This window comes from Astatotilapia calliptera, chromosome 11, assembly GCF_900246225.1.
Source record: "Astatotilapia calliptera chromosome 11, fAstCal1.2, whole genome shotgun sequence".
Taxonomy (NCBI): Eukaryota; Metazoa; Chordata; class Actinopteri; order Cichliformes; family Cichlidae; genus Astatotilapia; species Astatotilapia calliptera.
Window position 1 is genome coordinate 17,364,533 of NC_039312.1, and position 22,581 is coordinate 17,387,113.

A 22,581-nucleotide genomic window follows, 5' to 3' on the forward strand; every position below is an offset into this window, starting at 1 on the left:
ATGTCTTTGCGTGTGAGAAAAAAGATCTTTGCTTTACAGACTGTGTGAGAACTAAATAAGAACCCCATGAGGATTTTGAGCAAAGCTCCCACCTCTGATCTCCACCCATCACCAGTACTTAGTGCTTCGTCATTGTGACTGCGTCACCGCCTCCCTGTGGAAACCCCATCGATACTTTCCAACTAGTCTTGAAGGTAAACACCGGAATTATGGCAGCAAGCTGAAGGTGGAGAAGACGCACAGAGGAGACTGCTACGTGTTCAGGTATGACCCGCAGTCTTAGACACTGCTTGTGTTTAGGTTGCACACCTTTTTTTCACCTGCAGGAGCTTTTCGCGGCGTGTTTTCTTCACGGCGGTGGTTCATGAAGAGTTCACTGCAACGCATTTAGAAGGATTATGCGAGGTCAGGAGTATTTGTGGTAAGGAAAACAAAAAGATAAGTAGAACTGCTGACCTACTGCAGTAATATGACTTCATAACAAGAAAGAAAAATGCCCACAAATGAATGCAGAGGTGTGTCGTTAGGCTGCTCCCAGTACCTCAAACCTCCCGGGCCCTAAATACTTTACATACTTAGCATAATAGGAAGAATGCAGGTAGCAGCAGTGGTGTAGTAACTGTGTAAAAACTCAACGCCTGTTTGTTAATGTGGAGAAAAAGAAGCCGAGAAAGAAAACATTTGGTGATGTAATTACTTTGAGCGGACAGCTGATAAGTCACCTATAACCAGGCCCATTCCCCTTCCTTTCATGTGCTTCAAATGATGCTAGCACTGCATGCTACTTCTTAACAGGCAGTGCCATTTATTAATATCATGTATAATATTATTGTCTACCTCAGCTTTTAACTAAATCCTTAAAATCTGTACTGTTTAAACAGAAAAGTGTTTTTTTTATTGATGCACTTTTGTCCCCCTCTCCCTCTTTCTGTCTTGACCTGGTCACTCCATCTGCGACTGCGCATGCATTATGAAATGACCTTCTACGTGGATATAATGTGAGTATTATCCCATTTAATTTGAATGAAAGGCATTCGTGCTGTGCTTTGTGAGTGCTCTGCTGAAGCCCTACAATGATTTTTTTTTACCCTGTCATGTGCACCAGTGATGTCCTCCTAATGCACCTGAATGCAATTCATAGTTAATGCAGAGTGTTTGTATAATTAAATAGCTGCACAGATGCTTTTCACTTATATTGAGGAAGCATTTCCCTAAAGACGTAGCTCATCAAGCTTTAGAGAGATGATTAAATATTCATTTATTCATTATTTCTATTTTAAACCATTCACTTTGGGTTCAGACTCTATCAGTATTTTTTGGGGTAGTGGATGTGAGGGAAGAGTCAGCTCTGACACTTTCTTTCTATCTGGGAAAAATAAAATTTGGGGGTTAAAAAAATGTTTTAGAATTGAGAAGATTGCTTTTGTTAAGGCTTTGATCTGAAAAGGCTATAGTGTACTTCCTGTCAAAAATTATGGCACATAGTTTTTGTTTTACTGCTGGTTACTCGAAGCCTAGTTAAATTTTGGGAGGAGTTGTTTAATGGTGTCACCCTGAGGTATCTGGACGCAAGCAGGTCTTTATCTCTCATGAACACCCGCTCCCAGCATGCATTACACCTCTAGAATTGGCGGTGATCCTCTCTTACTCATCTGATATAATTTACGCTGAACTGCTTGAACTAGCTGATCTTCCGCCTCAGTGTCTTTTTTTGTTTTTGTTTTGTTTGTTACTAGACTCAAAATATGACTTACACATGGATAAAAGTGAATAATGGAAAGATGATTTTAGTGAAAGGTTTACTGTGGTTTATGATACAAAGATGAGACTGGTTTTACCATCACACTGGTTACTGAAATTAAAAGCTTCCATTCTGGGAGTTTACATGCAAAACTACATTGAAGTCAACCACCAGGTGGCAGTGCAAACTAACCCAACACACCTTTGTACAGTAGCTTCAGCAGATCACATCTATTCTTCGTTGGCTGAGAACACATTTTTGCCACAATTTGTTCAATGTTCCACCAGCCATTAAAATCAGATGACATCCAAACACATGTATGTAAGCATGTTGCTTCCAATCTGACTTCCTCAACAGTATCTTTATCAGAATTTTCTCTCTTTTTTCTCCTTATGAAAGGAGATTGATTGTTATACTGCATTGATTAGCCGTACAACATGATTGAAGCAAAATAAAGAAGACATTTTTAACTCTTGTTTTTATAGTTAAGATTAAAATAAACAAGTAAGTACATTCAAAGTGAAAATTGCACCACAGAGGGGCAGAAGGATAGAGCATCACTACAAAGTGGAGTGCAGAGCACAACAATCGTTTTACCTTCATTAATAATAAATTGATCATTTAAATTCACTCTCGTTCAGCTGTTTTCCTGCTCTGTACCTTTCATAGCGTAATTTATTGTCCTTAAAGTGCAAGAGAGTCAAATGTGTCCTAGTAGAATAAGAAGGGGCAACTTGTCCGTGGGAAGGAAAGGGCAGATGCATGGAACATTCCCGCTTCATAAATTCTTCATAACATAATGGTGCAAAATTAATATTGATGTACTCTTACCATCTATCATGTTAGTGCTTTTGAGAGCTCAGTTTCTGAGCTAAAAAACAACAGAGAAAACCTCCTGCAACTGTGCCTCTCTCAGATGCACTCCAACTTCACATTTTAAAGCATTTTTTTAAGCTGCACATATTGTTTTACATAAGATGTAAATGGAAGGGTACAGGGCGTGTGTGTGTGTGTGTGTGTGTGTGCGTGTGTGTGTGTGTGCGTGTGTGTGACATGCGTACCCAGATGTAGTCACGAAAGTCAAAGAGAGATGAATTGGGTGGAAGTGGTATGGGGGGCGTTACGTAATCACCGTGCGATAGTGCCAGAGAGGGATAAAGATGTTCCAAACAAACATAACCCCCATGCACTCAGCTGGAGTGATGCACGGCTCCGTTATATGCGCGTGTTTGCTTGCGCTTTTGAACAAATGTAGAAGAGCGGCAGGGGAAGCAGAATGTTTGCGTCAGTGTTTTGGGTGTGTCTACTGTGTGAGTGCATGGAGGTGGGCCATCTCAGGGTCTGCGGTTCCAGGCTGTCACTGTCTCAAGAGACTGGGTCTGCCAGTGCTCTGCACCTCTTCTTCTTCTCCTCCCCTTTGTAGTCTGTCTCTCCTCCCTCTCCTGGGTCCAGCTCAACACCTGCTCCTTGCAGTAGGCCTAGGGCTGGGCAGGGGTTCCTAAGCAACTGGAAGCAACGCAAGTTGTTCATATGGGTTTTGTTTGCCTGCCTTGCTCCCCTTCCTCTGTTTTCTCCTCAGTAGCGACACAAAACTTACATCCTGCCTGTGCGCAACCCTGATTCCTGTTAATGTGTTATGTCAAAGTAAATGTTTAACAAATGCCAGTCGGTGTGCTGTTATGGTGTCCTCGCTTTGCTTTGCGATCAAAGTCTAAAGAAAAAAAAAAGCACACAGACTGTTACTGGCCTGGAGAGATATTTTCTGTTCACTTTCATCATTCGCCCCAACGGTAAGAGCTTCGGACTTTACGGCAACCCGGTATTATTTTAGTTGGAATCACAGGATAACCTTTTTTTTGCCGGTAAGATATTTTATCTTCTTCAGCATATAATAGTGCTAGACATGACATGACACTGATAACGCCCGCCACATGAACTTGCCTGTGTAGGACAAAGGTGATGGCGCCTCACCCCCGTGTGGTTCTGAGAATAATGAGCCCCCTTCTGCCTATGAGCCGTATGTCGCTAATGGGGTCAAGCAGATGGGTGGGGGAACCGTCATGTGGTCCATAAAGACTGCTTGTGTGTATGTGTGTGCCCAAAAACAAGACCCATATGTGTGTGAGCTTGTTTTTGAATTTTGAGATGTAGATCGACGGGTGGGTGTGTCTGGGATTGTAGTTTTCAGCTGGGCAGAGTTTTAAGCTGTTCCTCTGTCACGTCTGCATTCTTGAGACCCTTACCTATGTTGTGTTGGTGCCTGCCTCCTCCTGCTTCTAGGCGTTGCACAGTACTAATGATCGCTCGCTTTAACCAAGCCACACCACGCATGCACTTTTAAAAGGGGTCAATACAGTGAAATGAATCAAAATATGGGTTTTTACTTGGCAAACCCACATAGCCTTACTAAATTTCATTCATGAGCAATTTCTAAAACCATCTTAAATGTTCTAGACGTCATTATTATGCACCATTTTTTATATTAAATCAGAATTTCTCTGGAGCTGGCCTCATCAGCCTTATATGAAAGTTGTGTGCATCTCCTCCGCCTTGGCATGGGTTTGTAAGCCACGCTGGTTGGTGCTCATTCGCTCAGCTGAAGTCCAAGCCTCGGCGTGAGACTCCACCCCTTTACGAGCATCGGACACCTTCAAGCACAACAAAGCATGTGTCGCTCAGCAGCATTGTTTCTCGTGTGAACGCGCGGAATATCGCATTTTTTTTCTGTCCGTCTTTGCGCCATCCAGTCTCCTCCTTGATGCTGATCCCGGAGTAGGTAAGCCGCATTTCAGGCTCGCATGCGCCGGGGCTGTGGAGATGAGTTGGTGTGTGTTTGTTTTGTTGCACATTCGGCGCCATTTTCGTGCACAGATTGTTTAAATACCCCGGCATGTAGGTCCGACACAGCCCGTAACTGTTTCAGGGAAGGAGGGTGAAAAAGTTACATTTTAGATTATTTTAAACGTAATTGATCATTTATTATTATTATTATTATTATTATTATTATTATTAACGCGTAATTAATGAATTTGTTCCGCTTGAGGATTGTTTAGTTTAAAACAACCAAACAAAAAAAAAACACCTTTAGAAACGAACAGTAGTGTGGAGGCAGGGTGTGTTGTTGTTTAGTGTAAAATAAATAAATAAATGCACTGATCGCTCTGCTAAAAGAGGGCGCATTTAGACATTTCGGGAAAACCCACTTTGCAATTTTCCCTCTTTTTATTATAGTAATCCTGATATATTATGATTGAAAAAAATTGATAAACATAGATTATAACAAGAGAAAAAACATAGGTTTTCTATAAAACTGTTTTTTTGTTAATTTATTTTATTTCATTTATTTTTTTATTGTCTGACAGGTACATAAAGAGCTTTAAAAGTATTGACTGGGATGCCTGAGAATGGCCGCCCTGTTTAGGTCTCTTAAATCATACTTAAAATGTGTTATTGCTGATGATGCTCTTGTGTCTGTCTTCTCTGTTCAGATGTTCAGTTGTTGCTTGTTTGTTTATTTTTAATTGGTGCTGCTCTGCTTTGGATTTCATATTTTCTGCTCGCTTTTGCACCGTGAGGAGTGTATTAGGGGTTAAAAGATGCCCATCTTTACCACAGGGCTTCTTGTGCCTGTGTCTGTCTTGTTCCTGCCTGCGTACTTCGGAGCAACTCATCCAATAAGCCTCACCTCCATTGATGATACTGCTGAATATATATAGTCAGATAATCTTTTATGAAGCGCTGCAGATGTGATGTAGGGCGGATGAGGGAGAGTGTCGCGGATTGAACTAATGCAGCAGAACTGGCAAGTGCTGGCATGAGCAACAGAGGTAAACACGGAGGTTAAAAATAAGAGATAAGACCGAGGGTCTCCTGCACTGCTGAATCAGCAGTGTTGTGGACACAGAGCTGCTGAAGTGATACGCAAAGATGTTTTTGGTCTTTCTGTGTGAGAGTGAGGTCATCCAGGTCCCAGAAGAGCTTGCTGATGTTAATCCTCTTTTGGGAGTTATGATGCATTCGAGCAGTTAGACTATTACTGTGTTGTATGAGCATTACCAAACAGGGAACAGACTCTGCATCCCTTAGAGCCATTTGCTCTTTCCTTCATGAGTTAGGACAGTGATTACGATTATTAAACACCAAGGAAAAAGTAAATTTAACATAACCTTTTCACAAATAATTCTAGGATCAAATTAGACATTTTTTTCACTTAATGACAGAAAACTGAGTAATGGCACAAAGCTGATTCTGAATCTTATAACGTGTCTGTATTTCTATGTCTCTGCAACATGGAAAGAAGCTTTCGTTCACAATGTACAGAAATATTATGACTCTAATCGGCGGCGGCTGAGGTAATGTTGGAAAAGGATTCGAAATTGCTTTCAGGGCAACCGCAGTAAATCAATCACGGTACTTCATTGTTTTCCCATGTCGGTTCATGTTACAGCATCACACTCACAGACACCATCTGTGTGTATTGATTGGTGTGGCACTGAGTTTGGGATAGGTTTACACTGATAGCCAGACTGAAATAAACCATTGGAAACCAACACCGTTTGTTCGACCGTCCTCCGGTTCACACGGGAGATTGTGGACCCAATCTTTGATTGCTACATTTCATTTGTTGTAGTCAGTCTATGCTTCCTGTCCATAATCCATAACTACACAGTAGCAATTTACATCCTGTGATCATTTAAGAAACGTGTTTATGAAAACTGTAAAGACGAAATATGGATATAAATCCCTGCCCGTGTGCTTGTATTCACAGTGTTGCTAGGCAGGCTTCTATGTTAACCGCACACGAATAGGTTAGCGAGGCACGTGTTGGCGTGTATGTTGTCATGTGTGCCTCTGTTTGCAAGGAGAGGTTAATGGGAGCCACCATGTGGCGGAGGGGCTGATATCTTGGTCTTCAGTTCATTTCTGTTGATTTTCAGCCAGGTAGGCGGGGCTCCACATAAAACCATGAATCAGCACAGCGGATCACCACTGTGCTTCTGCCAGCTTTTCTTTTTCCTTGCTCACGCATGCACGCACACACACACACACACACACACATACACACACATACAGATGCATGTAGGATGAGGAGCACAGAGCTGGCGAATCAGGGTGGAGGGCGACAGGGAGAGAGAGAGATCCTGTGGGCAGGTAGATGGAGATAATCTCACTTGGTCACTTGGGGGCTGATTAACTCTAAACTCCTTCTAATTCCTTAAGCCTACTGTCAGTGCCCAGGAAACATGCTTTCGTTGTCTTCTAGTATTTATACGTCGTTGCAGTTATTTTGGGAGCCGCGCTTATTTTAAGTCAGCGGTCAGTGCTGATAATGACGGAGCAGTGCACTCGTTCAGATTAAATCCATTTTCAAAAACTGGGCTTTAAGTGGAATTGAGTGTGCAGTTGCGATGGTGCACGCATGTATACACGTGTTGTGAACAGGAATAGATATGAGGTTGTCTGTAAAGGCCAACTAATGAGTCCCAGCTTCTTGCGCACACGTTGCTATTTATACACTTTACCTCCTCCTCCTCCTGCGTCTCTGCAAGCTCGTCTTCATTCAGCCCTCTGCTTTTATTTTATTACACATGCACACAGCGGTGCTGCTGCAGCGTCACTGGTAAACAGTGTGACGGTTTTAGTAGCGAGACAAATATATTTTCGGAGTGTGAGAATGATAAATAGAGCTTTGATCGTGTGGCTGGGTTAGCATCAGTTCAAGCAGTTATTCTAATAACTAATAACTAAGCATATGCAATTTTTCTTGTAAGTCAGGTTCACTCAATCATATCACCTATTTTCAGATTTTTAAATAACCTTCAGATGAATTAAGAGCATAATAAACTCTAAATCACATCCTCTTTTGACTCCAGTTCTGTTCACACCTGATCCAGCAGCTCACTTATGCTGGAGGGTGGCCTGCTTCATCTATAATTTAGCTCATTAGAGACACTAATTATATGGTATTGAGGGCAGTTTTATCCCTCTCGGTGCAGCAACATTTCATCCATGTGTAAGAGGAGGAGATATTAGTCACGTTGCTAGAAATTAACTGTGAGTTGAGATCCTGTGGCGTGACGGTCGCCGTCTCAATTGGTCAGGATGCAGGTTGGGCCTGCTCAGCTGGGTGACAGCAGAGATGTTAGATAGGCAACACAAAATGGAGGAGGCAGCAGACACAAGCTCAGCTGGTCCATTAGGAGCATGTCTGCTTTCTGACAATCAGAATTGAGATGACAGAGCACTAAAAGACCCAAAGGAGACTGTGAGCATTGATGCATACCACTATCTGTGTGTGTATGTGCATATGTGTGTGTGTGTGTGGTGACCTAGGGAATAGGCCTACGGGGGGGGGGGTCTTATGGGGGGGGAAGGGTAGGCAGGATTAGTTATAGTGTTCAGCCCAGTTATTGGTCACTGGACACAAACAATGGGAGGGCTAAAGAGGATTTGTTCTTATGTGTACCCCCCTCCTCCTCTCCCGCTGTCCTGTAGTGCCAGTGGGAAGTGCACGGTATAGAGGTCCAGGCTGCACCCAACGGGGGCGGCCCCGTGCATCTGGAAGATTGGCCCGTCTGCCCGTCTAGCGTTTTCCCATCCCCCACCCCTCCCCCAGCCCAGGGTGGGACTTGAACTACATATGGACGAGACAAAAACACAGCCACATTCGTCACCAGTCAGACGAGACCTAGTTCAGGGGAGCGTGCACATCGGCACAGTCGAAATAAGGAGCTGATCTGCGATGCGAGTGGCTGTAACTTGCTTAAGCGAGGTGTTGTGCCATTGCACAATACCTGCAGTTTTTTTTAGTCCCTGTGTGATTTAATCAGCTGGTTAGAAGTTTCTAAATATACCAGATCTGTCCTCACACTGCCACCGCAGAGGATCAAAGTTGTGTTCATTAAAGGGCCCAAGTACTGGGACTGCGAGTCACATCATTTTGATTGTAATAACACGGGCAGGTATGCTCGCTCTGTTACATACTGACAGAAGTCAGCCTCACCTTAACCGAGTGAGGTTGAAAAGTACAAGAGGTAAAATGAGATGGACGTGAAACCACTAAGAAATATTTTTTTAAATCTCGATGTGTTAAACTATTTGAAATTGTGTGAGTAATCAGGTGGCTTATTTACTCATTACTAGCAGACATATACAATAACAATACTGTGCAGAGCAAAATGTGACTGAAGTAAGAGTTAATTTATTGACCTGCAATTTTAGACATTAGGAATGACTTTTAAAAAACTTTATAAGCTTTTTATTGGTTTATTTATGTCTTTATTGTCATATTGTTCTAGTGCCTTAGATGACCTAAGCATGAGGGGCGTGTGTGATTTGAAGAGCCAGGCATGCCCAATGTAGACAGTGCTAATAGGCAAATCCAGAGCAGAATGCCTCCTTTGTGTCAGTGAGCTTTAATGAGCCTGTTGTGAGATCTCTGTGCAGACAGAGAAACACTCTGCAACAAGGAGGACCATTGTGCGATGAAATGATGTTTGTGCATGTGTAAATACGTGCGTGTGTTTGAGTCACGGCGCAGTCTGTAGGTGGCAGTTGGCTCCATGTTTCCTGGAATATTAATAAATAATAGGCACTCTTAAGGAGTAGGCAGCTAACGATACACTGAAGCAATAATGAAAATTACAGTGAAAAATAGCTTATTGTTAATTAAGAGTGTAAGCCAAAATGCAGAATATTTAAGAGAAAATAAGCAGGAACGGGTAGAAATAATCCTGTTTGTGTCATAAAATAAAACATTATCTGTTCCGCTGGCAATCTGAGCCGAGGGCGATGACTGAAAGGCAGATTAGATAGAGCTTAAAACAGGAAATAATCCACAGATTTTAGTAAATTTTGTGTAGCTGATGTGATAGTTGCTGTCTTGATTAAAAAGTCACTAGTTTTACCTGTAAAATGTCAAAAAATGGTTTAAAAATGTCCTAAAATTTATTTAAAAAAAACTTTTGTTCCAAAACTGCGTATGTGTAAATGAAGTGTTAAGTTAACCTGGTTTGTTGGACACCATCAATGCTGTGACCTTTCTTCATCTATGACTCCCTTCTGTTTCACCTTCGCAGTGGCTACCATGACAACAGAGGCAACTGCCGTGACTGAGGCAGACACTGAGGGCAAGCAGAAGACCAGTAGTGCTGAGCCCGAACCAGAGAACAAGCAGAAGGCAGAGGCGGCTACATCTGACCCAGAGGGAGAGCAGTCGAGCACAAAGGCCCAGGAACAGGTCACTGAGCCTGGGCCTGCCGAAGCAGCGACCTCCCCTGAGGAGGAGCAGCTAAAGCCTCGTACCAGAACCTCTGCTGGCAAAGGCCTTTCTCGTCTCTTCTCCTCTTTCCTCAAGCGCCGATCGCAGTGCTCAGAGGAAGAGGTGTTTGAGGCAGAAAAAGCCAAAGACGAAAAGGCAGACAAAGAGGAAAAAGTAGATAAGAAAGAAGAGGAGAAGGTGGAAGAAGGGAAAAGTCAAGACAAGGAGGCCAAAGCAGAGGAGGAAAAACCAGAGGTGAAAGAAGTGAAAAAGAAAGACGACAAAGCAGAACCTAAAGAAGAGAAAAAGAACGTGGAAGAAAAAGTAGAGAAGAAAGGTAGCAAAAAGAAAAAGAAAGAGGCCAAGAAAAAAGCAGAAGAAAAGGATGAAGAGAAAGTAAAAAAGGAGGAGACAAAAAAGGGGGAGGAAAAGTTGGTGAAAAAAGAGGAGCAAAACGAGGAAGGGACAACACAGCAGACTGTAGAAAAGGAGGAAAAGCAAGTGGAGAAAAAGGAAGAGAAAAAGAAGGAAACTGCTGAGGTCAAAGGCAAGGCGGCAGACGCTGGAAAGAAGGAGGAAGAAAAGGTTGACAAGAAGGTGGCAAAGAAAAAAGAAAAAGAAGAGAAATTAAAGAAGAAAGAGGAGGAGAAAGCAAAAAGGAAAGCAGAGGAAGAAGAGAGGATAAAAAAGAGGGAAGAGGAAAAAGCAAAGAAGAAAGAAGAAGAAAAAGCCAGAGAAGCCGAGAGAGCGAAGAAGAAAGAGGAGGAAAAAGCTAAGAAGAAAGAAGAGGAAAAAACGAAAGAGGAAAAAGCAAAAACAAAAGAAGAGGAAAAACCAAAAGAGGAGTTGAAGAAAAAAGAAGACGAAAAGGTGAAAGAAGAAGCAAAGAAGAAAGAGAAAGAAGGGGAGGAAGCAAAGCCGGAAGAAAAGGAGGAAAAAGAAGAGAACAAAGAGAAGAAAAAAGACAAGGGAAAGAGCAAAGGAAAGAAAGAGGAGAAGGAAGTGAAGGAAGTGAAAGGACCAAGTGAGGAGCAGGTGAAAGCACCGATTGCTGCTCCTGAGCCCGAGCTTAAAACTGAGCCAGATATTGAACAGGCTGCTGATCAGCACTCTATAAGCAGCACAGAGGCGCAGGTGAGTCCTAACAATCTCACATTTAGAGTACTTGTTCTAAGATTCGCTGTGATTAAGATGAAAGTAGAACCAGTAGGCAGTTGGCTTAAATTAGCATGATCACTGGAAATGTAAAGATATGGCAGCCTCTCCTAAACAGACCTCCAAAACTTACGGGTCAAACAATATATTTTGCCTGTATATTTCTACCAAAAAACAAAGCTAACACTAAAAACAGACCGTATTTATTTGGAGTAATGTGCAGTTCTATTTTTAAGCTGACTGCCGTGATTTCAGACTGTTTGCAATGTCCTTGTGATAACAAGATCCCAGGAAGCCTGACCTTGATGGAAAAGAGGTATTACAGACTTTCAGAGGTGCTGTAGACCGACTCCAGACGGATTTATCTAACTCCTCTAACTGTATTTTCTAAAACAAGGGCTAAAAAAGAACATCACTGCAGACAAAGGTTATAAAAAAAGCACTTCATGCTGCTGATTGGGTTTTGCTTTCTAATGAATTTTTTATGTGGACAGCTTGCTCAGTGAGCATCACTGTGCTCACTTGGGCTTAAAGGCTGGTCTGAAACAAAGATGACCCATGCTGGTTTGAACTAACGCTAGTATCAACCGCTCGGGTTCATCCTGGGTTATTTGAGTACTACCTTAGTATGGTGCTCTGTATAATGTCTCCCACTTTCTCTTTCATCTTTGTAACACACTTTGGCAATTGTCTGGTTTTGACTATTTTAGCCAGCCCAAGAGGAACACAAGGAAGAGGCTATGATAAAAGAGCCTGAAGCAGTGGAAGAAGTGAAACAGGAGGACACGGAGAAAATAGAGGAAGAACCAGCAGAAAAGGAAGAGCCAATCAAAGAAGAGGAAAAGGAACAAAAGCAGGCAAAGAAAGAGAAGCCTGCAAAAGAAAAGACAGAAAAGAAGACTGAAGAGGTTAAAGGCTCTAAACGTCAGAAGACCATGCAGTGCAAAGTCACCCTGCTGGACGACGCTCAGTTTGAGTGTGAACTTGATGTAAGCAAACCCTCCCAAAATGCACCACTGTTGCGTTTGCTTTTCTGTGATGATAAACATGGAAACTGAAGAGTTTCTCTTGCCGTGTGTCCCATGTCTGCGTTTCTCTTTCTCATTTAGAAACATGCTAAAGGCCAAGAACTTCTTACAAAGGTGTGTGACCATGTTAACCTCCTGGAGAAAGACTACTTTGGCCTGGCTCACTGGGAAACCCCAACCAGCAAGGTAGGATGGTTTTACCCTTCTGTAGTGTTAATTACTTGGAGCATAACTGGATGTTATGAATGACAGTGCAAAAAAAAGTGAGCAAATTTTCTTGCATTTCTTCCGTTTTGCTCAGACATGGTTGGAACCCACCAAAGAGATACGGAAACAGGTCCCAGGTGCTGTCTATGAGTTTACATTCAACGTCAAGTTCTACCCTCCTGATCCAGCTCAGCTTACTGAAGACCTAACCAGGTGAGCAAGCATCAGCTTGGAGGAATGGATCAACATGAGGCAATAGGGAGCTTTTGCACTGCATTTATTCAACCCAGGATAAATGTTCATAGACTCAATTCCTTAATCGTTTCACACCTTTTCCAGGTACTTTCTGTGTCTCCAGCTGAGAAAGGACATTATGCTTGGTGTTCTTCCCTGTTCCTTTGTCACACTGTCCCTGCTGGGCTCCTACACAGCCCAGTCAGAACTCGGAGAGTATGACCCCGAGCTCCATGGAACAGACTACGTTAAAGATTTGAACCTGGCCCCCGGACAGAGCAAAGAGCTGGAGGAAAAAGTGATGGATCTGCACCGCACATACAGGTCATTAAGGAGTTGTCTAGACACGCCCTTTTCACAGTGTTCATTTAAGCCCAGTGTGCATACATTGAAGGAACCTAATTCATTTTCGAAGCTGCTTGAAGATGATTGAGCCTCAAAAATGATTCTGACAGTAAAATACGTCTTTGAATTAAACGTTATCGTGTGTGCCTCCAGATCAATGAGTCCAGCCCAGGCAGACCTGCTGTTTCTGGAAAATGCCAAGAAGCTCGCCATGTATGGAGTTGACCTGCACCAAGCCAAGGTATGTTTATTTTTATTTTTAAAATTATTTTACTGGTTTGGATGAATGGTTTGCTTCTTAACACGTGGTCCAGTCTTTTTCATAGAAGCATGTCACGAGTATGTATGCATGTATTGATTTTTATTCGATTTTAAAATGCTCTTTTTACAATAGCATCATTGTATTGCAGCAGTAGCATCCATATTTAATTACAAAATTGATGTCATCCCCCTTTGGAAAAAAAAAAAGAGAGATTAATAACATCCTAAACTCCATGACCTCAAACAGCATTCGTGTTTCGTGAGAAAGTCTGCCCCCCGGTGACTGATTATTGCAAGAGCAGGCTGGCGGTGTTTGGTCAGGGCTGTAAATGTTCCGTGGTGTTTCTTGCATGCAGGATCTGGACGGTGTTGATATAATGCTGGGCGTTTGCTCCAGTGGTCTGATGGTTTACAAAGACAAGCTGAGGATCAACCGTTTCCCTTGGCCCAAAGTGCTCAAGATCTCATACAAACGGAGCAGCTTTTTTATCAAAATCAGGCCGTCAGAGGTAAATCTCACTTTACATAGTCTGTATGTTTGACCTGTATTGATTTTTGTATTGTTCTATACAGATCCAATTTCCATAGATTTCCTCTGAGCTTAGCTTTGAAAAATGTAAAGAACTGATTTCTTTTAATAACCAATAGATTGTGTGTGTGGGGGGGTTTACTCTAACCCCCTAGACTTATTTATTATTTCTCAGCAGAAGTGGCTGGTATAAAATGTAATAGTACTGTTAGTTTATATTGCTATTGGTTTTCTTATACACATAAATGTAACTGTACGACTGAGCCAACTGATTGCAAGAATGATAAGATACATCCAGCTTTTCAGATGTCTTTCAGTTTCTTTCACTATTTAAAGAAAACTGTGTTTCACAATTGCAGAATAATGTCGCTATGGAGTCATTGAATTTGACTTTTGTTTCTTTGCTTTTAGCAAGAGCAGTATGAAAGCACCATTGGTTTCAAGCTGCCCAACTACAAAGCCTCAAAGAAGCTGTGGAAAGTTTGTGTTGAACATCATACCTTCTTCAGGTAACAACGCTTTGATTCTGAGTGACACTTAGGTCCTCCCTATCCACTTGTTAATTGGCTAACTCCTCACTCCACCTTAAGCCCTGTATTGGCACCACAGCAGTTTTAACCACAGAGGAAAAGCTGAACACTCTTAAAGCTTTTGTCTGTTTAATGAGATAAATCCAAACATGTTGCTAATCTTTTTACATAACACGAATCCTTTTTTTTTTTTTTTTAAAGAAGACAGTGCAGGGTTTATAATTTTGAATCCACAGTGTTCATGTAATGGTCAAATAATGTGTAGATTAAAATGTAATTCTTATATCTCTTGCTCAGGGTTTCAACAGTGGAGCCGCCCTCTTCACGTCGCTTCCTCGCCTTGGGCTCTAAGTTCCGGTACAGCGGTCGTACTCAGGCCCAGACCCGCCAGGCGAGCTCCATGATCGACCGGCCGGCACCTCGCTTCACACGATCTGCAAGCAAGAGGCTGTCTCGCAACCTAGATGGAGGTATGCGTGAGTGTATGTTGTCACACCTGTGTGTGTGTGTGTGTGTGTGTGTGTGTCCTGCAATAAACCACAGGTCCAATAAGGTGCCCTCTGACTTCTTTTGCTATAGAACCTGGAGATGAAACTCTCCAGTTTCTGCAGGTAGTCTCGGCATCAGCCAGGACTCAGGTTGATGATTGGTCACTGCTGATGGTATCTGAAAGACCCCAGCCTTCTTCCGAATTCACAGGTACTTCGAAGTGTGTGAAGTGATGCCTTTTGGCATACCTTCTACTCGCAGATTGCTTTGTAGGATCTAACAGCCTTTTTGCATCATTTTTCCATTCATCTTTGCTTCCATACCTGCAAAACTGTTGCTGTTCAGCACAGTTAGCTTGTCTGGAAAGTGACCTATTCTGATACATGAGATGGGACACGTACCCTGTACTTTCCCCGGTGTGACTCCACAGTATTGTTGGTTACTGAAATCTGAAAGAAATTAAATAAATTTCCTCACAAATGTAACTCTAAACAGGTATTTCCAGTCTTGAGGCTCTTGTTCCTCTTTTTTTTCATTTCATAACTTTGCACTTAACGTGTGTTGCACAACCGCTTTCATTTGCTTATTTTCATTTGCCTTTATGCTTGAATTTTTGACTGACTGACCTCCCTCATCACTGCCCCAGTGCCCATCATTGTAACGGGTTCCATCTGGAGCCTGTTTGTGTTCCAAAGTGCAAAAGGCATCTTTCATTCATCTTTATACTAACTTCGCTTTACTGGACTCACAGAAGTCTGGCACAAAAGCTTGAAATCTTGCTTGCTTGAAGCGCTGTGCAGCATTCACAGCCGGTCGTCATCTCTGCAGCAAAACCATTACATAACTGGCATCACCTCGTCATGTCTTCACAGCCGGAAGGGAGTTTGAGCAGAATTTCACTCAGTCCTGGGAGGAGGAGGAGGGGCGTACTGTTGGCACGGAGACTGGGACTGCTGGTCCTCAAACCATTATCCAGACAGTCAGTCAGCCATGGCTGGATCTGGCGAGCGATGACGATCACCAGCAGAGGAGAATGGAAGATGAATGGTTTATTCTTCTGGATCATCAGCCTCATATTCCATTTATCTCACCCTTTGATTTTGTTGAAGAGCCAGGTATCTACCTTTATAGTGCATGGGTAGCGTCAAATATCGCAAATTTAACATGCACTTCATTCATGTTGCCACCATACTATATGCACACGGCACTACTCAGTAAGAAACCAGGCGCGTGGCTCCACGTGGCCTTCTCGTTTCAGCTGGTTGAAGTTTGTTGTTGTTTGATCACCTGATACAAAAAATGTTGCACCTTGTTTTTTGATGTCAGCTGAAACTAGCTTGGCAAAAACGAGCTCTATGGACCACCAACTGGAACCAGTGGTGATAAAACAGGATGACTGGTTCCTGTACTTTGACCGTCTGCTCAGCGTGTCTCCCTCTGAGCATTTTGAAAAACTTCAACGTGAGTTTCTTTGTCTGGCTTTCTGCAAAAACCTTCACACTTTTTTGGGTAAAAAATGGTAAAAAAAAACAATTAATTGCAGCACTTAAATGGTTTGTTGTATCACTCTTCCAGTCTCTACCACGGAGGGGGAGGAGGAGGAGCAGGTCATAAGCGTGAAAGAACAGCAAATGATCACTGAGGAAATGATTGGGAGGATGCGGGAAACAGTGATGTTGGTGGATGCATTTACAGAGAAGGAAATTTTGGAAGGAAGATTGAGGGACGTGAGGGATCTTGAGGAAAGGCTACAAGAAATTGATGAAATTGCAGGGAGAATTCAGCATGCAGTAGAGGAAGAACTGGGGGAGGAAGAGGTAGAAAAGCTAAAACAAGAAGAGAGAGACATGGAGCAGAAACAGTTGATCCAAGCCAAAGGTGTAACAGAAATGGTGGTGAGGAAATCTGTGAGGAGAAGAGTTATAAAAGAGGGTGAAGAAGGCGAAGTGGACGAATTGGAAGAACAAATAAAAGAGGTGTTTTTAAAGGACTTGTTGCCTGAGGAGGAAGACATCATGGTGAAGCGGGAGAGCGAAAAACAAGTGGGCAAGAAAGTGGTAGAAGCGTTAAGGGAAGGAGAGAGCAATTTGGAGCAGAGACAGTCAATCCAATCCAGGGTTATAACGGACATGGTGGTGAGGAAATCTGTGCGGAGAATAGATATAAGTGAGGGTGAAGTGGATGACTTGGAAGAACAAATAAAACGGGTGAAGTGGGAGGGTGAAGAAGACACAGACGATAGCTTTAGAGAGAAACTGCGTGAAATGGAACAGGAGTGGCAAGATGCAGACGTCGCCGGCTCTGCTGCTGTAGCAGGATACAAGAAGGTTCAGCATAGGACTGAGAAGATAGTGACTATTGTACAAGAGAGGGGGCAGCAGCAGGAAGGCATGGAAGACGTGCAGGGACAGTCTAGTGTTGCATCAGAGGAGATGTTAGAAAGACAGGAACTGTGGCGTAAGACAGAAGTGGTGGAGGAGAGGCCACATAGGGAGGTTCCAGAGAGGTCAGAAGGTCTGTCTCAGGCGAGAGTTGATGATGTTTGGTTCATACTTTTAGATCAGCCTCCACACAAAGCTGGTTTCAAAACACCAGGTAAAGTATGCTAATCCCTCTGATATTCTAATATCATCAAAACCATAAAGACATACATGTCCGGAAGCACTAGCATTATATTAACCAAACCGGCTTTCGTTTTGCTCTTTTCTTTTGCTTTGATTTCTGCAGTGAGGTGTAAGATATACTCGACTTTAGATTTTCATACGGCCTATGTATTTTTTAAAGAGAGAATAACCACCACTGCCCAGCTTCTCTTCCAGCTGGGCATTTGTTTTCCGTCGCGCTCAAATATTCTGTCTTCACTTTCCTACATAGTTGCCGATGTGGAACGTGTTCAAGTGGACAAGGGTGGTCATTTCAACCCCGAGAAAGAAAAACCACATATCAGCGTTGAACGGGTTGATGACTGGTTTGTGTTGCTGGATTTTATTCCCCGACAAAAGCTTTTTGGGCCATCAGGTACTGCTCGGTCTTGTTTTTGTTTTGTTTTTTGAAACTTCCTTGTGCTTTATTTTGTCCTTACTCGCTCATGAAAGAATTGCATGTTAATGCTGGCGATTAAAGATGCCTCTCCTGACTCTGCTTACCAGTTACTCACATGGAAGAGAGGAAAGAAATAGCAATCGAAGACGGATCGAGATATATAGGAGAAAAGCTACAACACCAAGTGTCAGACAAAGTTGATGATTGGTTTGTGTTACTGGATGTTTTTTCAAGACAAACGTCACACGCACCACCAGGTATTCATAAAAGTCCCCTGTGCTGGCTCACAGCTTTAGCAGAACCAATTATTCTAAGCACTGCAGGTACTCTTATTTTCAAAGTCCCTGAGCTTTTTCCTCTTTTTTTTTTACTAAGTCACCTTTTCAGAGCGAATTGCTGCTCACCCAGAGGAACGTGCCTCTCTGATTGAAGTAACAGCTCTTGAGCAGAGAGAAAGAAGAGTTGACATTTTGGTTGAAGGTGCTGACGCAAAACAAATGCTGCCAGAAAGGGAGGGGGTAGCACTTCTACAGGATGTGAAAGAGCGAGAAGATGACTGGTTTGTGCTGCTGGATGTTCCCATTAGGCAGCCCTCATTTGTGGCACCAGGTAGAGCAGATTTTCCGCTGCGCTCCTGCTGTTTCTTCATTCACTTTTTGCCTCAAGTGTCATACAGCGAGTTTTCCGTTTCTTTGTTGGTAGCTTCCATGGCTGAGTATGTTGAGGTTTACACCAGAGAGAGTGTTTCTGCCTTGACTGAAGCAGAGGCTGTTGATTCCAGGCGGGAGCTTGTAGTTGAGGATGCTGCTGTGGAGAAAGTGGAAGCAGTGGCTCCCAAGCAAGGTATTCCAGATGTCCCTATAAGTATCTGCAGCTCACAAATGTGCTTTTATAAGATCAACAAAAGATTTATCTTGTGCTTCATAGTAGCCGGTGTTGAAATCAAAATTTTGTTTTGCAGTTTCTATGTCGATGCAGACTAAAATCTATCCAGATGTTTCAACTGAAGTGAAAAGTATAGAGCAGAGATTGCTTCAGATTGACCAGGTTACACCACAGCCTCCCCAGCCAGAGAGAGAGGATGACTGGTTTGCTCTGTTTGGTACTGCACGTGATGAAGTCATGATACCAACAGGTATTACAGTAAATTCAGACTGAAACATAATATTCTAAGAGGACTATGGTGGTCATAGCAGTATCACTCAACGCCTTTGACTCTGTCTGTGCCAGTGACTCCAGCTCAGATCGTTCCAGAAATGAAGACTTTTGAGGTTGAGGTGACCGAAAAATGGAAGAAGACAGTAATTGGTGCGGACAGCGGGCAAGACAGGACAAGTGTGTCTGAAATTAGAGCGAGCCAAATTGCCTCCCTCTCTGAGAGAGAAGCTGATTGGTTTGTCCTGTTTGAAAAGCCTGTGGTCGTACAACCAGGTAGATTTCTACGCCGAATGGGTGCTGTGTGAAGCTGTGCGCAAAAAGTTTGCATCAGATGTATTTACGTTTATGTTTGTGTTTGTTGCTGTAGTCAAACCTATTATTGATCTAGTGGCAACCACTGAAGCAAGAGTGAAGATCGTGGAAGGTGTGAGGCCACCTGTGGAGATGGTGAAGATTGAAATGGCAAGAGCAGGAAAAGTGGACGATGATTGGTTTGTGCTGCTGGATGTAGCAGCAAAAGCACCAGGTATTCTGCTGCTTGTATGGCCATGCGGCTTTGCTATGAGATGCTATCAGACTGAATAACATGGCAACTGTGCTCGACTTCTATTATGTTGTACTAGGAGCACATTATAAACGAATGCAGAAATACTGCACCAGCCTTAGTTATATTGTGTTTGTATGGTGGTGCAGTATGTCAGGGGAAAATGCTCATTTAAGATATTTAGGTAGAGGGAATATTTAACTTCATGCAGATCTCATTTTAGTTTTTTTTTCTGTACTCTGTCAGCGGCTGGGGTGGAACGCATCCATATATATCCTGATGTAAGACCTGCTAAAGAGCTTACACTCACAGAGCAGACAGCACAGCAGACAATTACAGTAGTGGAGAGAATACGGCAGCAGCAGCAGGATGTGGTGCAGCCACGTCCAGCAGTGAGAGAGGTGGAAGATGATTGGTTTACTCTTCTGGATAAGTCCCTTAAGAAATCAGGTATAATCCCAAAGAGCTTGGTATGCCAATACATACGAAACATTTCTCGCTGAGGTGAGTAACACCTGGTTGTGTGTTTGTATTAGCCGCTGTCTCGGAGCGCGAGCAGCTCCCAGCACAGGTCACAGTTCCTGCTCCTGCCGCGGCCACGAAAAAGATTACGATTTCTGAGACGAGACCGGGGTTTGAGAAACGGATCCTGGAAGAAAGACCCTCGCAAACACGTGTCAGTGATAATTGGTTTGTTCTACTCGAGGGTGACCTCAAAGCGTCAGGTATTTTTTTCCTTGTGTGGAGTTTTTTCGTTTTGTGTGTGGCTAAAAAAAAACCTCACACGGTCATGCCTTGTTTGCTTCATAAAAACACTCATTTCTAACAGCTGCTACCTCTGCACGGGACACACTGGCTCACAGCTAGCATTTTCCATTATTCACGGACCTTCGATTGAAGAAATAATGCTTTCTTAACGTCGTCATTTCCCTGGTTCAATCTCATTTAGCTTTATGCCTTTTTGCAGCATTTGTTTGGAATATAACAAGAACCGCTTTTACTGATCCACTTTGTGGACATCTGCTTCTGGCCCACATCACATCCTTACGCTTATGCGTGCTTGTCCTTTTAAATGAGAGCAAAGGAAACAAATGAGGTACAGTATACCTGTGCAGCATTGAGGCTAAGTGTGCCATATGCTTGTTAAGCTGTTTTATTTTTAATGCTATATCTGTTTTCGTGTGCATTTTACTCACCGTGATCCTCACAAAACTCTCCACTCGCAGCCTGCTCAGTGCTAAAACCCAACATTCACTCATTTCCATTTTGTCTGCGTTTTGTTTAGCTGCGAGCGCCCAGAGGGGCACGCGCCCTGTCAGTGCTCCGGTCTTCTCCCAGGCTGCTCTGATGGAGGCGGGAATCCCCATGGCCACTCTCGACCAGCCTCAGACCTCCACTCCAATCAAAACCAGCCGCCAGGAGGAACGGAAGCTGCAGGTCACCGTAGAAGCTGTGGAGCCCTCAAAAATCGAAGCCGGGGCTGACGCCAAGGTATTCAGTTACTCTGATTGCTGTTGTAAATGTTGGTAATGTAATATGTGTGGAAAAAAGTGATAACAAATGTTGTGTTTTCATAGAAAGTCTTTTATTGTGAATGGTACAACGCCTTTGTGGCGAAAGATGCTAAAGTATCTGAGATCGCTCTCTGTGTCTGAGTGTGAACTGTGTATCTCTTGCTGCTGTAGCCAGCAGTGTGGAGGGACCAGAGAGAACTAGACTCATCACTGATATCCACCATGAATGGGGACATCCAGGTTAGTGTCAGATGCAGGCGTCTTGCATGTCAGAAGACGTGCTTATACCACGGTTGAGATCTGAGTGTTAACGCCAACATTCAGGGGATGCTAACACGTCTTCCTCTCTCCTCCCCTGGGGTAGCACGAGTCTGAGACGACGAGCACGGAGGTGGTGCGAATGCGAAAGGTCAGATTCTTAGTGCCGTACATGCTACCGTAGCCATTTTCTCCACCTCCATTTCTGATGATAAAGAGCTTCTCATCCCAAAGACTAATATCACCCTCTTCTCATGTTGTGCTTCCACACAGCTAGGTCGTAAATGAAACCTACATCAGGTTCGATGCACAAGAAATGTTTTTATTTATTTTTTATTAATTTCATAAAAGGTAGAAAATATAACAATGGCTAGATCGCAAACAGTTTCACAGTCTCAGAGTATGTTAACACCTACTGGCTGTTTTTAAAAGTTGAAACAGTTACATCATTTCTTCCCATTGCTTGCTGTTCTTAACACTGGAATGCACACATGCATGATTATAGATTAAATGCACTAAAGAGGCATGGTAACTGGTGTTTTATCACATTTATGTCACTCCATCACTTTTTTTTCTTTTCTCGGTATAAGAGTAGAAATCTTCGGTCAGTCCTCCAGAGCCATCTGTTCTTTGCTTTGTTAGTGTAGTGCAGATTTTGGTCCCTTATGGTCACACAAACGACTGTGCATGCACTCTTACTCTTACTTTCTCTGTTTTATTAACACATTAGTGAACTTCGTAGTGTGCATGGAAGAGGTGTGGTTGATGCCAGCATAAAGGGAAACTGAAACAAACCCACCTTCTTTTTTTTGTTCTTTTCATTTTTCACAGAAAAGAGCTAAGAAAATTGAGGGTGACTCAATATATATCAGACATAGCCAATTAATGTTGGAGGTTGGTATCCCTTCTGGAGACGTCGGTCTCCAGCTGCATTTTCTTGCTCTTTGGCGCACCGGCTGCTGTTTAACATCACGCTTGCATGCGGCATGATTCACACTTTTCTCGTCGGCGTTAACGAGCGGCTGTAGATTACATGAAAAATGTGTGTTTGTGTGGGGCAACCGACTCTGATCCGATTGATTCAGGAGAGTGCTGTTGAGTTTAGAACAACAAGAAAAAATGACTGGGTTCAATCTGAACTTGTTCAGGATGCTGCACTCCTGATAATCCACAAACTGTTCATAGTGATTCACCGTGCGGTGTTGGTGCGGCACCAAGGTCTAAGAACAGTGAAGCTTTCCTTAATTGTTTTTTTAATGGCAGGTTTCATTCCGAGCTCATGTTTT

At 43.0% G+C, this 22,581-nt stretch overlaps 2 protein-coding genes across 11 annotated transcripts in view; both read left to right on the forward strand.

Annotated features, from left to right (window-relative positions):
- Positions 1 to 11,500, forward strand: LOC113032103 (protein 4.1-like). The gene is made up of 5 exons (XM_026184766.1): positions 1 to 12; positions 86 to 264; positions 327 to 421; positions 9,838 to 10,338; positions 11,412 to 11,500. The coding sequence occupies exons 1-5, from the start codon at positions 1 to 3 to the stop codon at positions 11,498 to 11,500; spliced, it is 876 nt and encodes a 291-aa protein (XP_026040551.1).
- Positions 10,989 to 22,581, forward strand: part of LOC113031337 (band 4.1-like protein 2) — a 20,546-nt gene continuing 8,953 nt past the window's right edge. For 3 of the 10 annotated variants that reach the window (XM_026183321.1, XM_026183323.1, XM_026183324.1), the window contains exons 1-26: positions 11,075 to 11,135; positions 11,867 to 12,145; positions 12,266 to 12,370; positions 12,486 to 12,604; positions 12,731 to 12,949; positions 13,124 to 13,211; positions 13,588 to 13,740; positions 14,172 to 14,269; positions 14,588 to 14,760; positions 14,870 to 14,989; positions 15,652 to 15,894; positions 16,106 to 16,240; positions 16,355 to 17,374; positions 17,654 to 17,797; positions 17,929 to 18,078; positions 18,197 to 18,430; positions 18,524 to 18,664; positions 18,783 to 18,956; positions 19,052 to 19,252; positions 19,347 to 19,505; positions 19,770 to 19,973; positions 20,060 to 20,248; positions 20,809 to 21,014; positions 21,209 to 21,277; positions 21,402 to 21,446; positions 22,127 to 22,189. In XM_026183321.1, the coding sequence (XP_026039106.1) occupies positions 11,897 to 12,145; positions 12,266 to 12,370; positions 12,486 to 12,604; positions 12,731 to 12,949; positions 13,124 to 13,211; positions 13,588 to 13,740; positions 14,172 to 14,269; positions 14,588 to 14,760; positions 14,870 to 14,989; positions 15,652 to 15,894; positions 16,106 to 16,240; positions 16,355 to 17,374; positions 17,654 to 17,797; positions 17,929 to 18,078; positions 18,197 to 18,430; positions 18,524 to 18,664; positions 18,783 to 18,956; positions 19,052 to 19,252; positions 19,347 to 19,505; positions 19,770 to 19,973; positions 20,060 to 20,248; positions 20,809 to 21,014; positions 21,209 to 21,277; positions 21,402 to 21,446; positions 22,127 to 22,189 (4,701 nt within the window). In that variant the 5' untranslated portion in view covers positions 11,075 to 11,135; positions 11,867 to 11,896. Of the gene's footprint in view, positions 11,136 to 11,866; positions 12,146 to 12,265; positions 12,371 to 12,485; positions 12,605 to 12,730; positions 12,950 to 13,123; positions 13,212 to 13,587; positions 13,741 to 14,171; positions 14,270 to 14,587; positions 14,761 to 14,869; positions 14,990 to 15,651; positions 15,895 to 16,105; positions 16,241 to 16,354; positions 17,375 to 17,653; positions 17,798 to 17,928; positions 18,079 to 18,196; positions 18,431 to 18,523; positions 18,665 to 18,782; positions 18,957 to 19,051; positions 19,253 to 19,346; positions 19,506 to 19,769; positions 19,974 to 20,059; positions 20,249 to 20,490; positions 20,620 to 20,808; positions 21,015 to 21,208; positions 21,278 to 21,401; positions 21,447 to 22,126; positions 22,190 to 22,581 lie in introns of those variants that run through there. The other 7 variants (XM_026183322.1, XM_026183318.1, XM_026183319.1 and 4 more) reach the window with 7 other exon arrangements.